Source organism: Habropoda laboriosa, unplaced genomic scaffold (genome assembly GCF_001263275.1).
Source record: "Habropoda laboriosa isolate 0110345459 unplaced genomic scaffold, ASM126327v1 scaffold40, whole genome shotgun sequence".
Classification (NCBI taxonomy): Eukaryota; Metazoa; Arthropoda; class Insecta; order Hymenoptera; family Apidae; genus Habropoda; species Habropoda laboriosa.
Genome location: NW_017100231.1, coordinates 445,906 through 461,083, shown reverse-complemented (window position 1 = coordinate 461,083; position 15,178 = coordinate 445,906). Strand labels below are relative to the sequence as shown.

General features: G+C 40.6%; 1 protein-coding gene across 1 annotated transcript in view; it reads left to right on the top strand.

The window, feature by feature from the left end:
- Window positions 1-4,754: 4,754 nt before the first annotated feature.
- LOC108571613 overlaps window positions 4,755-15,178 on the top strand; it is a 19,920-nt gene continuing 9,496 nt past the window's right edge. The window contains exon 1 of the mRNA XM_017933689.1: window positions 4,755-5,856. Within this exon, the coding sequence (XP_017789178.1) occupies window positions 4,755-5,856 (1,102 nt within the window). The remainder of the gene's footprint in view (window positions 5,857-15,178) is intronic.

Genomic DNA, 15,178 nt, shown 5'->3' with positions numbered 1-15,178 from the left:
AATACTATAATATTAATATTTTATCGTAGTAACAATTTTCTAATAATACCGTAGCAATAATATTAGCGCTGCTATTGGTACCGCGCTACTGGTGATTTCAATGCCTGGTAATAGTTCTGTCGCTGCGCTTGAAGTGTCAAAGCGAAACTGAATCGAGAAAACGATTACTCGTTCTACAAACTCCGTAATTTACTGTTAGAAAAAGATCTTTTTCTGAATTATATACAATGGAAACGAAATTTCTTGATACAAAAATCGACGAATCTTTCATCATTTTATCATTGTATACACGAAAACAAATGTCTTTAACGTTCCATATAGATTCACATAAAATCCATGGATCGTTTATCATTTTTTCAGTCGTTTAACATATATTCACAAGAAACATTTCCAAATATTCCCAGATCACTATCATCGCTAACTGTACATTATATTCACCTTTCAATCAAGCGATATCGCGAAAGTAAATGTAAACGTCACCGATAGAAATTCTTATTACGGAAGGTGTTCGATGTAAGAGGTTATTTTTAAAATGGCAACAGTCATGTGCATCGCGGAACACTCTGAAAGTCTTTCGATGTCCAGTTTCTAACAGGTGCATGCATAAACGACGCCTCCTCTCGAACTTTGCGCAACAGCATCCCCGATCCCTACAAGTTTCTCTACACACAGAGCTCGTAAACTGTAAAACGTAAAACACACGTTCGTTCTTCGTTCACGTGTAACCAAGGCGGAATTTACCAAGAGGCAATTTTAATTCATTATCGATCACCGACCCTATACTTCGTATACGCACGTTCCTCATCTTTCACTTAAAACTTCACTCTCGTTGAATTAATATACTTGAAGAAAGCGTATCTTCTCAGCAATTTTAAATAAACCAACAGGTATAGAGATATTCTCGATTAACAAATTATTTTATTAATTACCAAATTTATCGCAATTATTATCATCTCGTTATCTGCGAGCAGTTTCATTGAGAAATATAACGGAGAAGAGCAAGAGAGAGAGAGAGAAACCTCATGTCGAATATACAGGGTCTGAAGAAAGAAAGGAAAAAAGAAGCTTTTGTTATCAAATAGAAAACGAGAATTAACAATTACCGTCTTTAACAGAGCGGAGATCTAGACTCACCGTCACGCTGCGAAATTCAACGTGGTCATACGACGCGATTAAATCACACAATTTTTCACCGAATTACACGCCTTTTGTATCCTGAATCATTTTTCTCGTACAAACTCGGCGCGCTAAGTGGCCGCGGATACGTGTAATTGCGGCGACCGGCCGATCATCATCGGTCTCGCGAGGAAGAGAATGAAAAACTTCGCTTGTAAGGTGAAACCGTCATTAGCTTTACTGGAACGCAAGTTTAGCTATAGGTCTGTGTCAGGTGAATCCGATGTCCGTGTATAATTTTTCGAAATAACAGTACCGTGTCGTTTTACCATACAACTACGTAACTGTACGGCAAGTTTCAAGAATCGCGCACGTCTCTCAGGATGACATCCATTAGAATGCAAGTTCTTTGAACCATTCGTCTGTCACTGAGGTTCGCCTCGCGACGGGCAAACGTGTCATGTGCCTTTTCATCCTGTTTCGAGAGATGTATTGAAAACCTGTTAAAAATTAGCAAGAGCTTGATGTCATAATAATGGTACATCGCGTAAACAAGTATAGAAGAGGAATAACTAAACCGGAAGACGCACTGCAATTTTCTCATCAAACGTTCTTCTTTTCTTCACCCTTTTCTCTTCTTCTGCAAATTTTTCAAAGATAATTGTCGGATTAAAAGTGTCCGGTATTGCTGTTGTCACGTTATTACCAATATCATGTCTGGATAATCATAATATTACAGTCATAGAGCAACGCGTATCTCCGCGCTTCTACTGCGCTCTTGCAGACTTGAAGAATACGCGCAGATGCTACTGGGTGTCGAAATAAATGTTACAAGAACGATCGAAGTAACGTCCATAGGTTTTTCTTTCATCAGGAATATTACCAATTACCGTCCGGGGTAGATGAGAATGTTACGTTCATTTTATTCGATTTAGAAAAAAATTCTCAGATTCATCCTCTGAAGCATCTCTGAATTATCATCATTATTCTTGATATTTCTCTTCGTTGTTCTTAGCATTACCGCGGAACATTTTGCACGCTTCTTTCTCGAGAGGTGCAGAGAAAGAAGAAGTTCCGGGAGGAAATTTCTTAACAAATTTACGTTTCTTTCTGGCCATATTTTTCGTTGAAAGCGCCGGCCGGGGACTCATCGGACACCCTGTGTGGAACAGCAGGTCGCGATGATATGTGAGTTTCTACAATGGCCGACGTTTATCAATTTTTCTAGCGGTATACTACTGTCCCGACTATTTACGGACAAGCATGCTCGCCTAAAGCTAAACGCGGAAGAATTTGCCGTTGTAACATCGGTGTAGCCAGCCAGTGATTATCGAACAGAATGCTTCGACCTCTAACACCTGTTCAACGGGAGAGCGAGTCTTCGCGTATCTCTTGTGCAGTTTTGCCACGGAATAAAGGGTTTCGAAGTTTCAGTCACGTTGTTCTAAACGTACGGTTATCACGAGGGAACATAAAAAGCAGCGTTTCCACTTTACGACACATAGCCTACGAAGGTTAACGGGTCCTCTCGACATCCGCAATTTTCCGACGACAGCAGTTGGTCCCTCCATGGTGAAACAACTCTTGTTTATCACGTGTCGGTTAACATAGGGTAATTCCGGTAGAGATGGACCGGCAGGAGAGACGGACCAGGCAAGTATTTCCTACATTGTCCGGCAAATGTGGAACGCGTCAGTATTCTTTTGTTTTACGGAAAGCGACCGAGCGTGGCTCTTGGTGTTTTTTCTTCCATATCTGCCGGATAATGTAGGAAATAATTGTCCGTCTCTCCCGCCGGTCCATCTCTCCCGAAATTACCCTATACTATCGAGATACAATCGCCGTTGCCAATGGTCGTATTTGACTGCAATTAGGTTTGTAATGCCGTGGGTGGTGATCGGTGACTGGCGGTGCCGAGATTAGTAAAAGCATTTAATTCGAATAAATTGGAATATTTGTAAAAATTTTCATCTAACGCGTCACACAGGGGAGTTCCCCTAGCGCCGGACGCTTAAGGTTTTTCTTAAATAAATCTCGCTACCTGTGCACACGCGACTGAAATGCGTAGAAAACGCGTCTCATCTAGGAGATACGCAGAATAACGGCTCGGCAGCGTTTCAATTATTGCAGATATAACTAATGTCCGATATTAGGTGCCATCCTATGTGTTATGCATATTGGGATGTGTTGTATTAAAATAAAAAATTCATTTCGGACAAGTTACATAGAATTGGTCCGGCATTCAACGTGTTAAGAAACGCCCGCGAGAGATGCGTACGAATGTACCTGCAATACACGAGGAGAAAAAATGACGTAGGGAGATGTACGAAGTGAAAATTATGAGAGGAATAACATTAATACATGTTGCTTCAAAAAACAAAAAAAAAACGAGATGTTTATAGATACACAACATATGATAGTAAGATTTTTCAGAGATATAGAACCGACAAGGCAATACATCTTCTCTTCAAAGAGTGTCTCTCTTCACTTGTTCACCATCATTGTCCACGCATTCTTGCTATCTTCTTCAGGTGATCGGCAGAAAAAGAAATATACACGCGTAAATTCTTCGTCTAAGTGTCAACATACTTTTGAAACACTCTGCATATGTTTCGACATTTTTATCAAGTCTTAACATTGCTTTCACCAACTCGAGAGACTCCGACTTTATCTCACCTGTACAACAAGATTCGCGTTGAAACTAGAAGTTGCAACTCGTATTATCATATTATCTACCGAGTGTCTACCGTTCCCTTTTATCCATTGTATAAAACTAAGAGAACAGATAGCACATCGAGGATCATTCCTGTTCGCTTCTGTGAACTTGTTGCATTAGAGTAACGAGTCTGGCAGAGAGATTCTGTTGGTATAATGACGCGTAACCGCGAGAGCGGGTTGATTAACGAGGGATTGCGTCAGTGGACAGTTCTTCTTTTTTTCTCCGTTGTGGAAAATCACCTAACCCAGATGATGGAAAAGGTAAAAGCTATCGCTTACAACGATGGATGTGAAACCTTTTTCGTCATCCTGGTCACGAACGAGAGCCAGATCCATACGATCGACCTCCAGCCACTTCCACGTCGACAGGAATTGTTTCTGGTAAAACTGAAGCCAACAAACGACATTTACCTTTTGTGTTCGATCGGGTGCACTTGTGGACGACGGATTTGTCGAAACGTACAGAGACAGGTGGAGAAATATAAAAAAGTGTCTGATTAGTGTGATCGGTGTCGTAAGTAATCTCGATTCTCGTGTGCAAGGTGTCTCGTTTTCAGAGTTGCAAGTAGTTTTTGAAGAGCAGGTAGCTTTGTTCGATTACCTTTTGAGAAAACGTACGATACGTAAAGGGTTTCTCGATGGGTGAGACGAAATTTAGCGTTACAGTGTATTAATACGACTGTATTTTTACCAAAATTTCCAAAGATCGTATTTGAAAAGAGTATAGTTGGAATTTTGAATAGGATCAGTTGAAGAAGAACTAATTTACGACAGTCGAACACGTTCACCTTACACCCACAGATATTTCGATTCATCGAGAAGAAAGAAAAATAATATATCACCGTCGAATATGTTCGTCACGATTTGAACGTGACATCCGGTAAACCTGATCACCTAGATCGTAATCGAAACACCTGACCATGGTGGCCGAACTGACAGACATTCCCGTTGCAAACGCAGAACGAAAAGCATCTACAACAGCTGATACAGAGAAGGTTCGAGCATCTGCCAGAGGTAAGAATCGTCCGAAGTGGATACAAACAGCGACGCGTGAACCGATTTACAGTGTTCTGGATAGCAACGAGCAACCCGCGAGTAACAACTTGCCAATTGGTGTGAAGAGCAACGTGGTAGTGATAAGCGCGGTGAAAAGTGAGAAAACGAGGAAAAACGTGCAAAGGGGTAATCCGTATGTTTGGTTACCGCCAACGGAGAACAAAGTAACGTCGCAAGAGTCAACGTCGCCCGAGGCGGAAGATGAGGATCCTCTGTACAGCGTCGTGAGAAAACCGAAAAAGATCCAGTTACCAGAAACAGATTTTCTCGAGAGGAAGCTGCAACCGATCAAGGAGCAATCGGCAGAGGAGAAACAGGCTCAAGTTGAGATCTGTTCGAGACAGGAGGAACTTCGTCGGTGGTTGCAGGTTGCGTCGAAACAGCTACCAGAACCTCGACGACTCTTCAGTCTCGGTGAAATGTACACGAACCACTTGGGAGAGTTTGATCAGCTGCAAGCGGATTGGAAGAGGAACGTGTCGGTGCCACGGGGCATCGTCGGTCTGGTAGGGCCTTACCGGGTATATCAGAATCCGAACGAAAGAAGAGAGTACATGCTGCAGGAGGAGGAGTTGGTAGAGGAAGTGGTCGATTCTGTGAGTGAAATCGGTGCGCGCGAGAACAACGCGACAACCACCGTGCCTAATCACCAAAGAGCCAAATGGCGGATCAGAGAGGACGACGACGAGGACACTTTGGTGCCTGACATTCGTAACATTCCCGGTCTCGAGGGTTTCGCCATGCAGCCGGACAACAAACAGCTCTCAGAGTGGAAGAAAGTTGACGAGCAAAGTGGCACGATCGAGTACAACAAGAAAGAAGAAGCTTTCGTGAGGAAGGAGGAGGAGGAGGAGGAGGAGTTCAAAGGAGATCTCAGTGGAATTGTATCTGGTAAAGAAGAACGTGCTGTGGATGTTCCAGATCAAGTATCGACTGTTTCTACGTCTTCTATAAAGGATAAGAAGGGTGAGAGATTGCTTTTTCCGTTCTGTCCCCGAAATTTCGATATTTTATAATATTGCAAGATTGTTTCACAAGTTACACGTTACTCGTGTTTACTCGCAGATCGATTTTGCACGAGTGAACATTGAAAATTGGAATATTTTCATCGTCGAATATCAAGACACGTACATACGTAGATCTCTTCTAATTAATTATTTCTCCTTGGATCGTTGGACGAATCGCTTAAGAAACTGAAACACGAGAGCACAGAATTATGCATGGAAGGGTTAATGGAGCAATTTCGACACTTTCAGCGAAGGGAAATCGCTCGATCCTCTTCGATGATCCGTTGAGTGAGACCATCCGACACGAAGGTCGCTCGACTACAACGGTGTATAACACTTTGCACGCCGGCATGGTTTCGTTTATTAAAACTCTGGCAAATTTGTATGCAAGCCGTTCGTTAGCCGTCGTACGGTATCGAGTCGCGGCGGCCAAAAAGAAAGAGCCTAGCGGTAGATACGACGTGGCTCACACGCGTTTATATGTGTATACTATACGTGCATCGCTATTACGTGCGAGGTGTGTTTTATTAGCGACGCCTCCATTGACCAATATTCCCATTGGCGGATTAGTTTCGATACTAATATCTAATTCGTATCGACGGGTTAACGGTATTACGGATAGTTGGCTGACTATTCGATGGAATTTAGAGGTGTGTGTGGCATGATTTAATTCTTGCATCCATTAGTCTTTTTGTCAACTGGTCTGGGTGTGCTCAGACGAACACGTTGTGTGTTTCAAATGAGCTGTACACTGTCCGTTCATAAGTGTCAGGACACCTGTTACATTCGTACAAATCATGGGTGTCCAACCTTTCGATTTGCCTAGGCCATACGAAATATATAATACTGTTAATTGTACATAAGTAACAAAACCTCCTTTATTTTTTAATATTTTTTATTATAATGCAATTGAGTCGTGAAAAATATCGCTAAAAATCACATAATAATGTTAAAAGTTTACGACATTGTGCTGTTCAGGGCAGCAGGTTGGACACGCCTGGTATAGATCTTTCCCAATCTGTCCAGTTTCGAAAAAGCGACAGACAAAATGTTTTCTTTTTTATAAAAATGCTTAAATTACATTTATTCCTCGAAATTGGTACGGGTATATCGGTAAAAATAAGTTAGTCACGCTGTTAGTTTCTACAATCTCTTCTCGAAAATTGTCCTTTTCGAACTGGCGTTAGGTTAATCGCATTCAGTTTAATTGATAGCCGTGTAATAATTTCATTCGATAGTTGAAGATTCGAATAATTGAACCTTTTTTCTTTCTTCGTAACTGTATAAAATTCGTCGTTTCGAGAAAGATTGAAAAGTAGGAGAACGGAGAGAGAGAGAGAGAGAGAGAGAGAGAGAGAGAGAGAAAAGTGTCTTCTCATGCTACTTAACCACATGTTTTACATTGCAAGGGTCATCTGTAAACCACCAGAGGGCTTCTCTCAACGCGAATCCCTCCGTGTGACATCTTCATTATTAAAACTCGTGACGTTATGAATCATTTCTAGCCATTTCTCACTCGAGAGATTCTCAAATAAACCTCGCGTCGCGAGTGAGTGTCACCGATGATCCACGACTAATATCCCCATTATTAAAACCGGTGACATTATGAATTATTTCATTCTGTAATCATCCTCAATTAACCCTGTCCTGGTGGCTGCGCGGATCGGCAACGACCTAACGAAAAGAGTTCCCTTCGTTTCATCCAACCGCTATTCTCGTCATTAGAGGGTACGGTACCGTGGAACGCTTCATAATCTTGTTAACAGACGTATAATTATCACGTACAATACACCTGCGCTGTGCGGCACGTCTGCTATGACTCACGCCGGCATAGTAAAAAGTTATCAAATTAGCCTGCCATAGAACCTATTAACCTCAACCTGCCAATTATGTTAGCCAGCTTATTTTCCCGTCGTCGCGTCGCGTCGGTTCAAGATTAAAGTCGTACGACGTCGCATTTCAATCTTCACTGTGCGGCACCAGTCATTCAGTTTTCACCATGACAAGGATTCTCTCTATTCGTGAATACGTCGCGGATCTCACAGTTCCATTACTTTTTTCTTTATTTTTTCTTCTTCTTTCTTTTCTTTCTTCACCGCTGTCTGCGGTAATGAATAGAGATGGCCACGTCAACTTTCGCTGTTTTTGCGCCTCTTCTGTTTCCTTTCATCTAGTTTCCCTCCTGTTTCACTACGTAAACGGCGTAGATAGAATTCTTACCGCGGATCCTTCAACGATAGACCTCGGCTGTGTTTTAGATTTCCATGTGAAAAGATCACGTTAACGACCCACTGTCCGATTATCAACGTTAACACGTCGAATTTCGTTCTAATTACTATCGAAAGGAGAATCCGAAGAAAGCAGAAGCTCGGGATTTAACATGATACAAGATTTAAAAAAATAGTTTCGTTCGATTCTCTTTCACAGTTGTGCTTTCTTTATTCGAATTGTACCCGAACGATGATTTCCCGAGATAATATAACAGATAGCGTGTCTGTGTGAAAACGGTTGATTTATAAAGTGTATTAACATAAAGGTGTTCAATTATCAAATAACATTTTCTCCTCGAGATACTTCTACAGCTACGTGATTTTATTACAGCTATATTTTTATTCCAGACGGTAAAATCGTGTGGAGTTAGTCGTTGTGAAAAGTGATCTACAGAAATCATCCAATTAGCTTCGAATGTCCTATCGCAATATTCATTGGGAAAATTCACGATTTTCCGAAGGATGAAAATATCGAGAATGTGGTTCGTGAATCGTGTCTAATCCGGCGTGATGAGCGAATGTTGCTAATGGCGCAAAACTGACCGGTGGTTCCAACGTGTGTACGTGTGTTTCATGGAAAAGAAAGTGGAGAAAAGTATGCATCGTCGTCGAACGAATCAGCGACGGTATGCGCAGGTTTTGTTCACCGTAGACCCTTTACTTTCTCGTTCCACTTCGTTTGCACGACGCCTATCAGCGGGATCCATTAATCATGAAAGTTATATCGATCTGTCCAGCATATGGCGCAGGACCATTAATGCGACTCTTGCACCATTGTGTCGCTTGTTACATATTGTAGAGTTAGGAGAAGCCGATTGCTGGAACTTGTGTCTTTATACAGGCAACTTTTGTAACCGGCTCCCTTGGTACAGTTATCCACATTTCCTCGCGGATTATGGTGCGCCTATTGCTCTCGAGTACCACTCCACTGTAATTGCATTTGCGCGTGAGAGAAACTCCTTCGTATCTTCTTATGGATAAAAGCGTCACTTTTTTCGTGATGTTCTTCGCGATACAGTACGACATAAATCTTCCGTCTGAAACTCTTTTCGTAGAGGAAAGAAAAGAGTACAGTAGTGCACACATAAGTCGGGACCGAATGCGGACGCTTAAGGTGACTTCTGCGAATTTAACTAAACAAAAGGGAGGAGATGTGTCTCAGTGGGATACCGATATATCAAGTGTCAGTTGTTCGCATTCAGGAGTCGATATTCGAATTACTTTGTTTCACTTGGCACGCTCGATGTCCCATTTCCAAGAATTGCTGGGGATAGCGACGGACGCTTAATTGTGCAAAAATGCGGACCCTTATGCGTGCACTACTGTATATATAGACAACCTTGGCTAAAAGTATTAGGCACCGCATGAATTATTTAAAACTATTTCTGTATCAGAAGAAAATGAAACTATTGGAATGTGAAAGCGACCATTTTTTATTAATTTGAAATACGAATTTTATTAAAAGAAGAAAAATATACGCAACCTTGGCTAAAAGTATCAGGCACCGCGTGAAGTATGAATTATTTAAAAATATTTTTCTATCAAGAGATCGAACCTATTAAAATGTGAAAAGAATCATTTTTTTATTAATTTTGAAATTATGAAATTTTATTAATTTATCAATTTGACAATCACGGCAATTCTTTTCTTCGGCTTTTACCCTGTTTCTTTAAAAAAGAAGAATTAACATGCGTTGATAGTCACTCGGTTCAATCTTTTCTGGCACATGTCGAGGAGAAGTTTCTAAGTTTTGAAGAATTAACAGTAATCTTTTAGTAGATAAAAAATATGTTATATTATACAGTATGGGTCACGTAAAGCAGACCACCTAATTATCTTCTCTATGGTGGTATGTATATGGAAATGTCTGTTGCACTGTTAGAGCGATTCTCCTTAGTTAAAGATACAGCACGGAGACTTTAATGCCTGCATGGTCGGGTCTAACGCTCGACATAGACGTATCGTTCTTTTGGCTGCGATTTTTCATAGAAATAAAGTTGAACGCACCGTTCGTACTATGTTTTAAGAATAATTTATCTCTTATGAATTGTAACCATCGGTTAGAATATCAAAGAATTTCAAACGTTAACGTTAAACGTACATACATATATATTATTAGGTACCAAGCGGTAATAAATTTGAAGACTGTTTTTTCAATAGAATGAAAGGTGTATTTATACTGTAACGCTAGAAATATTTTTTTTTGCTTGTATGAGAACGTTCACCTTATCAGAAAATGAGGATATTCATGAATTATTCAGAGCAGAATTTCTGCGTTGCATGTGAAATTCTTAAGAATATTTTTTACGACTGTTAAGCTCGACTGCGTGCGAAATTTTTGAGTATGAATCATTTTACTTATTGTCAAATGTACTCTGCAATTTCTTGTATCTCTCGATATTTATTTCGGAAACAATCACACTGTTCTTTACATTATACCGATCGTCGCTTGCAACAAAATTTGAATTTTCATTTATCTCTCTGTACCTGTATCGTTATATTCGCTATCACGGTTTTAAAAGAAACGTCTATTTATAGTGCTCGTTAAATTTAACAACCCTGAATTAATATATTTAGAAAAAAAAAAAGTACATTCTACCGTTCGGAAATGCCGCATATTTTTCATCTAAAACATCACCGAGACGTTCTTCCAAATGAAGTAACATCGCATACCGTTTTCAGACCGTAATGAACACCGTGTATTTCCACGGTGGTCAGAGATGAAGTTTATCTACGGTAAAAAAAAATCATCAACCCTGTGTGCATTACATGCCACGAATTACACGTGCTTTCGAATAATTAATCGTCGTTAAAGGCGCAATTAAGTAGCTGGCATTTGACACTCTCTAGACGCTCCGAACCTTGCGGATAATTCTTTTCTAAACGTTTCATTTGATATCGTCGTAAATGTTAAGCAGGATTCCGCTTTCCATGTGTTAAACGATCTTCGACCGTGGATATATGCGTTAGAGGATGCCGCGGAAAAATTCTACTCGTTAAAAGAAGCGTAAAACGCCGCAGGAATTCGACTTTTTTTCTCTTTTTTTCATTCAACTTTTAATTCGTCCGTTTATCACGGTGTCGTAAAATCCGCTGTCTTATTACAGCTGGTGTAATCGTGGAAAACGATCGAAAAAGATATTCGCGTTACTGCAGTTCATGATAAAAGATTTCCCATTTGACGATTCTTCGAAAATGCACGAATCTATGTACATATCTCGAGACTGCCTAAAGAATTCAAATTGGCGAACAACGAAACGTGTTACACGAACAAAAGGAGACGTCAGCAGATCGTGAAAGCGGCGAGGAAAACGTAGCTGAAAGTTATCTCTGCGAAAAATGTCGTCGTTTGCCGTAGTGCAGAGGACAAATCGCGCCACGCTTATTATCTCCCATTGAATCGCGCGTGAAAGCAGCATCGAGATATTTGTCAAACGCATCCTCGAACCTGTCTCGTCGTTCTACTCCTTCGAACTTGCCACGATTTTTACCTTAACCGTGGTAGTTACATCCGGAGGAGATCGAGGAGAGGATTAACTTTCGTGTGTCGAAGAAAACCGGTTGACCGCTGAAAACGAAATTCGGGCACGATTTCACGCGTTCCTCGATCGAGAAACGCGTTCTCTTCTCCGTTGCCTCGGCGGAGGCGTCATTATTTTAATCATGCCTCGTACAAGTTTTCATCCACTTGTTCCCCCATACCTCTCTTTTTCTTCTTTCCCTCTCGTAGCGAAGCAACATGTCTTAATCAAGAGGTATATCAAATTAGACGATGCTCGTCAATTTTCCTAGCGACTAAAACGGGGCCGTTCAGTTTCATGCGCCGTAAAACGAGTCGATTAGTCCCGCATGGGTGAAGTATAAAAGTAGAGACGAATGTAAAGGTGTGCACGCGTTTCTGTATGGGGCGTGATCATCGTCGTCCTTTTCCACGAGCGCGTAATTCGATGATAAAATCGAGTAAAGAGGTTTGAAACGATGTTTTACAATGCTGGTAAATATGCTATGGAAAAATGATCCTTCCGTGGTTTCCTGCCGGTATGAAGAAAGGTAACGTATACATACCGGAGATCGTACGATTTTATATTCGAGGCGCAAATCGAACGAGAGAGACGTTGCGTTGAAAATGAGCATTTAATGCTGGTTTTATAATAACCATTTAACCGCGCCGACGTTTTACCGACAGCAGAATTTCTAGCACGTTGAAAGACACGGCTTACTTCCTTATGGATCTCTTGGTCCTTAAATGGAGTTAAAAGTCGCCACTTTTATGCCAGACGAATTGGGAAAAAGAGAAATTTCTGGCGGAACATTCGGCTCCGCTCTGAACTTTCGAGTGGCCAAGTGAAAGGTTCAGGAAACAGGTTTGTTTCTTTTCCTTTTTCTTTATTTTTCACGAAGGTTCTCTAACGTATAGCGTGCTCATTGTGATAAAGTAAAAGTGCGTTGTAAATTCTAAGGAAATTCGTTGCTTTTGTTCGGTTAACCGATCCTCGTGAAAAATTCACTTCTTTCCCTCGAGTGTAATTTTCGCATTGTTCAGTTACAATATACATTTGAAATTTGTTTGCACGGAGTACAATGCGATTATTCATTACTCTTTCCTTGAACTTCGCGTGTAGTTCCGTCGTATTCAATATATTCCGAAAGAATTTCTTTATTCATCAAGATAGCTGTAGAGCTTTCTCCGAGGGAAATGATTGATTCGACGTGAAGCTAATCGAGGACGAAGAGTATCGTAACAAAAGTCAAATATTGTCTTGTGCAACTTTCTAACGATCCGTTAACGGTGTACCATTGCAGATAGTCTGCATGTTTGCACGTGCTGATAGTCCGAAATCGGTGAAATTAATCTTTCGTCCGATAGATTAACGTCAGTCGAATTGGTACCCAGTTAAGTTAGCTCGTAATGAAAAGAAAATAAAAAAAAAATAAAGGAGGTTTCGTCTCGTCAATTCCTCCTCCGATCTTAACGCGTATTTTTAACGACCTTCGACGAGAAAGCATCAGCTGGAGTTCAAGTGAAAAATCGGAATGGATGTAAGTAGATGGCTGCGAGCCACGGATGGTGGCCCATAATTCATACGCCAGGTGGTTGCATTGGATCTTTTTTCTTCTCTTTTCGCGCATGTCTCCGTGTTCATGTGCCGGCGGTTCTGCATTATGGTGCAATAAGTCATCTGATTACACGCGCCTCGGTCTTCGTGGCGAACGATTAATCGGATTATAACAGAGTTGGCCCAGTGAGAACTTATTAATCTCTATGTCGCTGTGGTCACGTGTCGAGGTGCACTTTTTAAACAATAGCACAATATCTTGCAACGTTTATTCTTAACTGCGCGTTTCTTGATCATACGGATAGGAAACGGAAGAATTTCCGCTTGGTTTGCTGACAAGCAGTGCGTGCTGGATCCCATTTTCTGCTTAATTACAAAATGCTTCGGTACACGATATTTTAATTGTTTTCATTTAATCGTATGATAAATAGAAAAGAAGAGTTATTAATTATGAAAGTGTATAATATATTGCTAGTCATATTAAAAGTGATCTTCTTACAATTTCACAATTTTCTTCTCTTAACTATTTTTATAATGAATATTTAAATAGTAAGAATTCAATTTAATATTTTTGGTAATTCTTTGATATTTAAATAACGAGAGTTCAATTCAATATTTCTGTAATTTTTCAACATTTAAACAATGAGAGTTCAATTCAATATTTTTGGCCAATTCTTTAAATATTTGAATAATAAGAATTCCATTCGGTATTTTTCCAATCCTTTCTTTGTCACTCTCTGTAATACAAGAAGGAGAGAAAAAAGGATCTCGTTCGATCAGGATTTCGCCAGGATGCATCTAGGTCGTTCTCCAATTCCATGGAAAATTTCAAACGTCCACCAGTATCCGCAGCAACGCGAAAACGTAAAAGCAACGCTGACTATAAGCGGCACGCGTTGATAGTGCACTTTTGTCAGCACGCGTTGAAAACGAGGCTACGAGAAACGACATCATCATCCTAGTGGTCATCTTCATCATCATCATCACATGGTCATAATCACGATCCTCATCGTCTTCGCCACCACCACCGTTTCATGTCCCAGACCGGTCGATATGCTCCTCGCTGCACACTTCTGGGTTACCAGACATTCCGTTTCGTGATAGTGTCTGGAGCACTTCTCCCTTGTCCGTTCTACTGGCGCACGTTGCTTGGCCTTGTGCTGCAGGAACGATCTTCGACGCTCGCCATGGACGATGACTCCAGTGTGCCTGTGTCGACAATTCGTTTCTTTTGACAAAAACCTTGAGGTAAATTTTTCTGATTATTGAGAATTATTCGGTACCTGTAATGTGCTGTTCTTTTTTCTTTTTTATTTCGACGCTTTACTTTGTCTTGTTTGGTAAGAAGCGTCGAGACAGGTGGTGGTCCATTGTAATTGTTCCATTCAACGTAGCACGATGCTTTTGTTTTCACAATTTGCGATTGTAATTTTATATTGGAAGCTGCGCGGTTTATTTAAGATTCAGTAATATTTAACTCTCTAAGTGCGGGGGTGTTTTCAAACATGTCGTAGAATTTTTTCGAGGGTTGAACTAGTTCAGATTGGAACGCATGAAAAAATGTGAAAATCGTGGATTTCTGGTATGAGACTTTGGAGTCTTACTCGGACTTAGAGGGTCGAACAAGGATAACAGTAACGTTACTCGTAAATCATTGGTTTCGTGACAGAATTGCCAGGGATGAGTTATTAACACTATGCTCTAATTGATTACATGGTATATATAAGGAAGTAAAACTTCCAGGATTTCAGATATCTGGTAGAAAATTAATTTCTCGAATCTTTTCGCCAACTGATGGACGAGTTTCTGTTACTTTTTGTTACCATTCCACGATGTAATAACTGCCTGTGCTTCGCGGTAAACCGCATGGTCTCAAATTCACGAAGAGTCGACCTAATTTTTTATCCAGTTTGGGTCAGATATTTCACAGTTCAGTTCGTGAAGTATCGATGAT